This window comes from Pleurodeles waltl, chromosome 5 (genome assembly GCF_031143425.1).
Source record: "Pleurodeles waltl isolate 20211129_DDA chromosome 5, aPleWal1.hap1.20221129, whole genome shotgun sequence".
NCBI classification, from domain to species: domain Eukaryota; kingdom Metazoa; phylum Chordata; class Amphibia; order Caudata; family Salamandridae; genus Pleurodeles; species Pleurodeles waltl.
The window spans coordinates 1,096,759,547-1,096,769,859 of NC_090444.1; the positions used below are offsets into that span (position 1 = coordinate 1,096,759,547).

The following is a 10,313-nucleotide window of genomic DNA, read 5'->3' on the forward strand; positions in this document are numbered from 1 at the left end:
ACGCTTTTCGCCCTCTCCCACTCCTTCCGTTTCTAGTCAGCAAGTTGTGACAAACGTCACTCAACATGATACTCATAGCACCAACATGGGCATGTCAACCGTGGTACACAACATTATTAGACCTGTCAGTAGTACCACACTCCAAACTACCAACCAGATCTGTTGACACAAAACAAAGGCCAAATCAGGCACCCAAATCAATCAATCTAGCAATTTTGGCTCCTGAAGTCAGAGTTCGGCTATTTACAACTCCCATCAGAATGTATGGAAGTTATTAAACAAGAAAGAAAACCCACTACCAGACAATGCTATGCAAACAAATGGAAAAGATTTGTATATTACTGTCAATCTAAACATATTGACCCTCTTACAGCATCAATACAAGACATTGTATGCATTTCAGCATATTTACAAAATATACAGCACAGCTCTTTATTTAGAGTTCCTGTCATTAAAGCTTTCATGGAAGGTTTGAACCATATCATTCCACCCAGAACACCACCAGTCCCTTCTTGGAATTTAAATATAGTGCTTACACGGCTTATGGGACCACCATTTGAGCCCATGCACTCTTGCCAAATGCAATTCTTAACATGGAAAGTTGCCTTCCTAGTAGCAATTACTTCTTTAAGAAGAGTAAGTGAAATCTAAGCCTTTACTATTGAAGAACCGTTCTTCCAAGTACACAAGCATAAAGTGGTACTAAGAACAAACCCAAAATTTCTTCCAAAGGCTATATCACCATTTCATATAAATCAAACAGTAGAACTGCCAGTCTTCTTCCCACAGACAGATTCTGTGACAGAAAGAGCTTTACAAACAGACATCAAAAGAGCTTTAATGTACTATATAGACAGAACTAAGCCATTTAGAAATACTAAACAACTCTTTGTAGCCTTCCAAAAACCTCATATAGGTAATCCCATATCAAAACAAAGTTTAGCAAGATGGATTGTAAGATGCATCCAAACATGCTACATTAAAGCCAAAAGACAACTCTTAGTTACTCCTAAAGCACATTCTACAAAGAAAAAAGGTGCTACAATGGCTTTCTTAGGGAATATACCAATGGCTGAAATATAAAAGCAGCCACTTGGTCAACACCACATACGTTCACTAAACACTACTGTGTAGAAGTTTTATCACGACAACAAGCCACAGTAGGCTAAGCAGTACTCAGAACATTATTTCAAACAACTTCAACTCCTACAGGCTAACCACCACTATTTTTATGGGAGGACAAACTGCTTTGTAGTCTATGCACAGCATGTGTATCTGCAGCTACACATGCCATCAAACGGAAAATGTCACTTACCCAGTGTACATCTGTTCGTGGCATGTTCCGCTGCAGATTCACATGCACCCTCCCACCTCCCCAGGAGCCTGTAGCCGTTTAAGTTACAAACATTTGTACATATGTATATATATATTTGCATTAGCATGGACATCTCTCATCTTTTACCTATATACTCTATCACTCCTTCCTTACCCTCTGCAGGAAAACAATCTAATAATGGAGTAGATGCCCATGCACAATGGAACCGAAGAGGAGGAGTCACTCGATCTCGTGACTCAAACACTTCTTCGAAGAAAAACAACTTGTAACACTCCGAGCCCAACACTAGATGGCAGGAATAATGCACAGCATGTGAATCTGCAGCGGAACATGCCACGAACAGATGTACATATATATCTTTGAGGTAGCGGATGCATCTGTCCGCAGAGCAGTCTCATGTGCCCTGGCTCCCTACGAGAAGAAACTTAATACAAAGCTTTCACAAACTCCTCCTGCTGTGGGAAGATCTTCCTTGCACCTTGGTCCCACCAGGAGCTCCGCCTGCACAGTTAAAATGCAAACATGACCAGCTACAACAGCTTTCTGGGTATATACAAACAATGGCAAATTTGATCCTTTCCTAAGTCAAAGCTTATACAAAGCATATAGCACTGAGCAATACAAAATATTACTCTTGCAGCTCATCATGTTCCTGGAGATAAAAATTTTATAAGCAGACCGCTTAGCATTTCACATGATCGGGAACTAACATAGTACATAGTGTATCACATATTTCAGGTGTGGATTTGACTAAGCATAGATCTCTTAGCACAGAAGTAAACAAAAATATGCACACCGTTGCTTCTAGACACAGGTACCCTATATCGCTAGGTAATGCACTATCAGTACGTTGGTACAGGTTCTTTGCATTCACCTCTCACCTGTAACACTCATCCTAACAAACTTTAACAAATTTCACAGATCCAATATAAAGACAATTCTAGGTGTACTATTGTGGCCAAGACCAACACAGTTCTCACACATGATAGCTCTTTTCCAAAGAAAGGTAAGAAAGAAACTAGGAACCATGGAAGTACACTCAATGAAGGGGGAAAGATATGCCACCCAAAGTATATGATGTTACTTGAGTTATGAGGACTCCAACATTTAAAAGTACATTGATGTTATACGAGGAGCAAAAAAGCCTTCCGTTGTCAAATGCTGTCTGATGAAATTGATAGTTTATTACCTGGTAATTATTTTTACCCAAAATATGACAGAAAAGCCACAGTAGAATGCCGAACATATTTGTTGGAACGCAAATTTCTGTGCTTTGTTAAGGGTACAATTATCAAACATAGTTGGATATACTAAGGCACTGCTTCAAAAACAGATATCCTCCACAGTAATTAAACACTTTCTAGGAGGGAGCCAAAAGGTTAAATCCACCTCACAAAGTACCTTCAATGAAGTGGGATGTAAACATGGTTATAGTAGGTCTTATGAAACAGCCCTTTATGCCTATGAGATTGCTTTCCTAATTATAGTAACGTCACAAATTCATCTTAATGAATTACAAGTGCTGACACAATCATACACAAAGGCAAAGTTGTTATGAGAACCAACCAACAATTCGTACCTAAGGTTGTTTTAGTTTCATGCTAAACTATGCAGCTGCCAGCAGTTTTCTAAAATACTTCTAATCTGAGTGGTCTTTACGCACACTAGGTGTAAGTAGAACATAATGTATTAATAACAAGAAAAAAAGGATATAGGGAAATCACGAAATGTTTTGCAGTACATGCTCCAAACATTTTTGGCTCACCAGTTTCAAAGGTTACTCTATAAATAAGATAGTACAAACTTTGTTGTGCAACATCAAACACTGAGTTGTCATACAAGCCCACGGCACTTTTCACTCAGAAAAAAGGAGCAACATTTGCATTTGTGAACAATGTTTAACTTAATGACAAATTTACTGACCCCTAATGGTCTTCAGCACATACTTTTACTAAGTACTTTGTCAACATGCAGTCCCAAAAAGAAGCACATGTAGGTCAGACAGTATTAAAATATTTGTCTAGCAAAACTCTCTTTTCAGACGCTCTTGCAAAAGGGTAACACAGCTACATTAGTGTGTGTATCTAAGAGGTCCGTGCTACAAAAGAAACTTGTTACTTACCTTTAGCAATCATTTTGCAACTTGGGGACTCTCCTAGATTCACATGTGACCTTCCTGCATCCCTGGGAGAGGAGTTAGTGAAACAAATGTAAAATAGTGGTTACGTATTGGGGCTTTGTGGGCATATGAATGATGTCATAAGTCATCATGACTTTGGCTATGGTCTGTGCCCAAATCAAAAAACCTTTGGGGGAAAAAGATACAGTTCCAGATCCAACCACTAGATAGTGAAATAATGCACATCATGTGAATCTGGATGAACTTCAAGCTGCAAGTAACGGGTTTCTTCCTTAGGAGATGGCTTTAAAGTATCTGCACGCATACCCTAACCAAATGTAAGTTCATGAAGTTGGTCAAGGTCTCCAAACAACGTGGAAGCAAGTGTTGTCTACTTCCATAGAGAGAAATATAATCCCTGATATTGCCAGTGAATGATGACCTTTGATTTACTCATTATCTTATAAGTACTGTGTAGGAAGTTGGCTCTGTATGCACTATTTCAAAGTAAGGAATAGTATGCACAGAGTCCAAGGGTTCCCCTTAGAGGTAAGATAGTGGCAAAAAGAGATAATACTAATGCTCTATTTTGTGGTAGTGTGGTCGAGCAGTAGGCTTATCAAAGGAGTAGTGTTAAGCATTTGTTGTACATACACACAGGCAATAAATGAGGAACACACACTCAGAGACAAATCCAGCCAATAGGTTTTGTTATAGAAAAATACCTTTTCTTAGTTTATTTTAAGAACCACAGGTTCAAATTCTACATGTAATATCTCATTTGAAAGGTATTGCATGTAAGTACTTTAGGAACTTTGAATAATCACAGTAGCATATATACTTTTTACATAAAACACAATAAGCTGTTTTAAAAGTGGACACAGTGCAATTTTCACAGTTCCTGGGGGAGGTAAAGTATTGTTATTTTTAACAGGTAAGTAAATCACTTACAGGTCTCAGTTTTGCGTCCAAGGTAGCCCACCGTTGGGGGTTCAGAGCAACCCCAAAGTTACCACACCAGCAGCTCAGTGCGGGTCAGGTGCAGAGGTCAAAGAGGTGCCCAAAACACATAGGCTTCAATGGAGAGAAGGGGGTGCCCCGGTTCCAGTCTGCCAGCAGGTAAGTACCCGTGTCTTCGGAGGGCAGACCAGGGGGGTTTTGTAGGGCACCGGGGGGGGGGGGGGGACAAGTCAGCACAAAAAGTACACCCTCAGCAGCGCGGGGGCGGCCGGGTGCAGTGTGTAAACAAGCATCGGGTTCTCTGTAGGTTTCAATGGGAGACCAAGGGGTCTCTTCAGCGGTGCAGGCAGGCAAGGGGGGGGCTCCTCGGGGTAGCCACCACCTGGGCAAGGGAGAGGGCCTCCTGGGGGTCACTCCTGCACAGAAGTTCCGTTCCTTCAGGTGCTGGGGGCTGCGGGTGCAGGATCTTTTCCAGCCGTCGGGACTTTAGGTTCAGGCAGTTGCGGTCAGGGGGAGCCTCGGGATTCCCTCTGCAGGCGTCGCTGTGGGGGCTCAGGGGTGACAACTTTGGTTACTCACAGTCTCGGAGTCGCCGGAGGGTCCTCCCTGAGGTGTTGGTTCTCCACCAGTCGAGTCGGGGTCGCCGGGTGCAGTGTTGCAAGTCTCACGCTTCTTGCGGGGAGTTGCAGGGGTCTTTAAATCTGCTCCTTTGAAACAAAGTTGCAGTTCTTTTGGAGCAGTGCGCTGTCCTCAGGAGTTTCTTGTCTTTCTTGAAGCAGGGCAGTCCTCTGAGGATTCAGAGGTCGCTGGTCCTTGGGAAAGCGTCGCTGGAGCAGGTTTCTTTGGAAGGCAGGAGACAGGCCGGTAGGTCTGGGGCCAAAGCAGTTGGTGTCTTCTTTTCTTCCTCTGCAGGGGTCTTTCAGCTCAGCAGTCCTCTTCTTCTTGTAAGTTGCAGGAATCTAAATTCTTAGGTTCAGGGGAGCCCTTAAATACAAAATTTAAGGGCGTGTTTTAGGTCTGGGGGGTTAGTAGCCAATGGCTACTAGCCCTGAGGGTGGGTACACCCTCTTTGTGCCTCCTCCCAAGGGGAGGGGGTCACATCCCTAATCCTATTGGGGGAATCCTCCATCTACAAGATGGAGGATTTCTAAAAGTTAGTCACTTCAGCTCAGGACACCTTAGGGGCTGTCCTGACTGGCCAGTGACTCCTCCTTGTTATTCTCATTATTTCCTCCGGCCTTGCCGCCAAAAGTGGGGGCCGTGGCCGGAGGGGGCGGGCAGCTCCACTAGCTGGAGTGTCCTGCGGTGCTGGAACAAAGGGGTGAGCCTTTGAGGCTCACCGCCAGGTGTTACAGCTCCTGCCTGGGGGAGGTGTTAGCATCTCCACCCAGTGCAGGCTTTGTTACTGGCCTCAGAGTGACAAAGGCACTCTCCCCATGGGGCCAGCAACATGTCTCTAGTGTGGCAGGCTGCTGGAACCAGTCAGCCTACATAGATAGTCGGTTAAGGTTTCAGGGGGCACCTCTAAGGTGCCCTCTGGGGTGTATTTTACAATAAAATGTACACTGGCATCAGTGTGCATTTATTGTGCTGAGAAGTTTGATACCAAACTTCCCAGTTTTCAGTGTAGCCATTATGGTGCTGTGGAGTTCGTGTTTGACAGACTCCCAGACCATATACTCTTATGGCTACCCTGCACTTACAATGTCTAAGGTTTTGCTTAGACACTGTAGGGGCACAGTGCTCATGCACTGGTGCCCTCACCTATGGTATAGTGCACCCTGCCTTAGGGCTGTAAGGCCTGCTAGAGGGGTGACTTATCTATACTGGCATAGGCAGTGAGAGGCTGGCATGGCACCCTGAGGGGAGTGCCATGTCGACTTACTCATTTTGTTCTCACCAGCACACACAAGCTGGCAAGCAGTGTGTCTGTGCTGAATGAGGGGTCTCCAGGGTGGCATAAGACATGCTGCAGCCCTTAGAGACCTTCCCTGGCATCAGGGCCCTTTGTACCAGAGGTACCAGTTACAAGGGACTTACCTGGATGCCAGGGTGTGCCAATTGTGGATACAAAAGTACAGGTTAGGGAAAGAACACTGGTGCTGGGGCCTGGTTAGCAGGCCTCAGCACACTTTCAATTCAAAACATAGCATCAGCAAAGGCAAAAAGTCAGGGGGTAACCTTGCCAAGGAGGCATTTCCTTACACACTGCTAATTACATTATCGTGCATTTGTGACTTGCTGGTACACGGAAGGCAGTCGTGCTATTTTGATATGATTTTCCATGTTATCATCTTCCTCATGTTGCAAGCGTGCTCTCATGGCTTCTCCCCCACCAAATTCCTCCCTCTCCCAAGACACTTATTGCTTGTGTGGTTTCCCTCTGTCCTATGTTACTCACCATTGTGTGTTGCTTCCCCTCCCTCCACTCACTCTCCTTGCTCACCCTCACCTGCTCTTCTGTTGGCCCCCTGATTACCGTCATTTCTTTTTTCAGTTTTTATTCTTGGTAAGAACCAAGTGGCAAATTGGTGCCGGCCTCTCTGTCCTCAACAAAAAAAAGTGATTTTTATACTATTTATGTTTCATGCTTTTCAAACGTACTGCTCCTTCTTGATTCAGTAAATTAGTCCTGCACATGTAAAGACACATGCAGTTGCCTACAACGTTACATGGATGCAGTGATATTGCACTTTTTTTTTTTTTTAAATAGTAGTACTTGAAGGCGAGACGTATTGGCTATACGCATGATCCTTTAAACCTTGGTCTCCCCCAAAGGCATTGGGCAGCACAGTCAAGCTGGCAAGACAATATTATTTTACAGGATTGTCTGTAGATGTGCAATTGTTTCTCCTTCCAATGACACTTGCTCCTGGAAGGAATCTGTTTAATTCCACCAGAAGCAAATTAGTCACATGCTTTTTAGAAGCAGGTAATCCATCAGTGTTGTGATGCTTAATACAGATCCTTGCTCTTAAGTATATGCTTTTTCAAAGCACTACACGCTCATGAATACATAGTTGTGACATTGTTTCCTCTCTTTGGAACATCCCCAAAATGTCAGATATTTGTGACACCCTTGTGTGAACAATGTACTATATAATGACAAGGAGTTCTCCTTATCAGTGAATCATCCTCTAACCTTAAACCTCCCATGATTATGATCAGCATCCATATAAAAACTGAGAATGATGGTGGTAGTCCATGGAAAAACATTGGCATTACTTTAAGATGGTCTTGACATCAGTTTATATCTGTGCCATTTTGAACTTTAGTTTGATGCTAGCAAAGAGGAGTATTGCCTAGTGGGCCCATTCCACGTATGCAGCAGCACTTGCTAAATATATTTTATCAACTGATAAATGTAAGATCTTTGAATCGCCAATATATGTGGCCCATGGTTGTCCTCATTAACATGAGAAGATATATTAAGACCATAGATAAATTATTCATACCTACTGTGACCTGCTTAATTTGATATACATCTCTATGTCTTGTCTTACTGTTGCTAGTGGAGGTCACAGATCATAATAATGTAAAGTGCTATTCGCTAGTGTTGTATTTTGGGATTGCGTACTACAAATGCCAATAAATAATACATAAAAACCTTGATAAGGCACATTGGGAGACACAGGAGTCACGATTCTGTGTTGAAATAATCCAACTGAGTCCTTCAGTATAACCATAACAATATAAACTGAGATTTTACAAGTTTTTATGCTCTGTGAAGAAAATTGATTTAATTCCACCAGTGACAGGTTCTAGGTATCTCCTGATCAAGGATGATGTACTGTGATGACTGTGGCTACCCTTATTAAAATTGTAGAAGGCTTATAAAAGAATACATTTGTTTGTTCTTTTCCCTTTGGCTTTCACTGTCTTTTTGAATGTTCTTGATTAACAACACTGTTTTCTTTTTAAAGGTGATAAATTGGCACACAACCCTTCATATAAATCCTCATGCCAAGCTGAGCCCAGAAGCATCTGATCTTATTATCAAACTCTGTCGTGGGCCAGACGATCGACTTGGAAAAAATGGTGCAGATGAAATAAAAGTGCATCCATTTTTTAAAAGTATCGACTTTTCTAGTGACTTGCGACAACAGCCTGCTTTGTACATTCCAAAAATATCCTATCCAACAGACACCTCCAATTTTGACCCAGTGGATCCAGAAAAGCTGCGGAGTGATGAGGACAAGGAGGGGAATGTAAATGATACCCTTAATGGTTGGTATAAAAATGGCAAGCATCCAGAGCATGCCTTTTACGAATTCACATTTAGACGTTTCTTTGATGACAATGGTTACCCTTACAACTATCCAAAGCCAATTGAGTATGATTACAGTGAGTCACAGGAATTGGAGATTCAACAGACTGATGAAGAAGAAAGCCGACAGGCCAACAAAAATGTCCAGAATCGTGATCTGGTATATGTTTAGTTTTCATGGCACTCTAATATTGCACAGATTTATCCAGATTGTTGACAGGTGTATTAAGAGCAGGTGCGATTGACATTAGAATTCCTACAAAGAAAAACTCAATCTTTTATAGCTGTTATATATACTTACTTCCTGTGCATTGTCTGTCTGCTTCCCGAAAGTGAGGGGCATCGATCCATACATTAATTTATTCTGTTTTTGTTAATCAAAAAGTTTGGAATGTTTTATACCCTTTCAAAGAAAAATCAGGATGAATTGTATATTACAGTTTGTTGTTTCGAAGACTTACTATAGGAAGCACTGTAGTAATATTGTTAAAAGGTGATCTATTTTTTGCTTTTTGTACATAGGAAAAGTAATTTAAACTATTTTTCTGAATGAAAATTTCTTTCCTGCTTTTACCAAATATGAACCAGTCCAACCTGTTTTAAAGGTTTTTTGCTAACTGTATGAAGCAAGTATTTTCTTCTTTGAATTCTCTCTGATTTATGCAAATATTGTATTTATAAATTGTGCCTTTAGTAATTTACTGTTCCTGTAAAAAGTCCTTCCTGATTCGTGACAGAATGACACTACGCTAGGGCAGGCACTCTGACTGTATTAACCATTTCTGTTTTAGACTCTTGTGTTAGACACTACTGTAGAGCGTATGACTAAAAAGTAGTTTGAGATGGATTTGCATAAAAAAATAAATCAGCTATAGCAGAGCTCAGAGTGAGTGGTTTTATCTGGACTGCCTTAATATTTTATTATCGGTGAATGCTGTGGGTGAGTTCTTATATAATGCTGCTGAGACCCAAAATACCATTCACAACTTTTCTATGTGCCTTTGGTATTTAAAGTGAGTAGATTTACCCCCTTAACTTTAATTACACCAAAGTAAAATTGTGGTTTTGATGGGTCAAAATTCATCTAAGTATATAATTTGTTTTTAAATATTAAGCTGACAAGTGCATTTAAAAAACATTCACACCAGTTTCAGAGATTGGTTTTAGACTCTAAAGTGATATTGTTGCTTCTGAAACAACTCTTCATGATCATTTACTTTCTGACATATTTTTCCAGTGCTTTTTCTCAAGTTCTAAGAATCATATTCACTAGTGTAAATTTTCTGATGAAATAAAACACAAAAACTAAAAACGTTGTATTGGAAATCTTTATTACTGAGTGGAATATAGAATATGTAAATACATAAATGCAAACTTGATGAAATCATGTATTGTAAACTTAGTGTGACTATCTTGAGTTTGTATAATGTATTACATACTTATTCCCTAATCAAAATATATGCTGGCACACAGAAGAAATGTGGTGAAGTTTTTAATATAGCTTTTGATACCCATAATGAGGGGATGAGAAGAGGGGGCAGTAACTGTAAAACAAGTTACCATTGGTAATTCCTTTTTCTCGTGGATACTGTACCCACAGATCTTAAAAAATACAGTAAATGCAGAGATTG

General features: G+C 41.2%; 1 protein-coding gene across 2 annotated transcripts in view; it reads left to right on the plus strand.

Annotated features, from left to right (window-relative positions):
* The window catches only part of LATS1 (large tumor suppressor kinase 1), a 232,468-nt gene extending 222,474 nt beyond the window's left edge, over positions 1-9,994 (plus strand). For both annotated transcript variants that reach the window (XM_069235307.1, XM_069235308.1), the window contains exon 8: positions 8,339-9,994. In XM_069235307.1, the coding sequence (XP_069091408.1) occupies positions 8,339-8,854 (516 nt within the window). In that variant the 3' untranslated portion in view covers positions 8,855-9,994. The remainder of the gene's footprint in view (positions 1-8,338) is intronic.
* Positions 9,995-10,313: the final 319 nt, after the last annotated feature.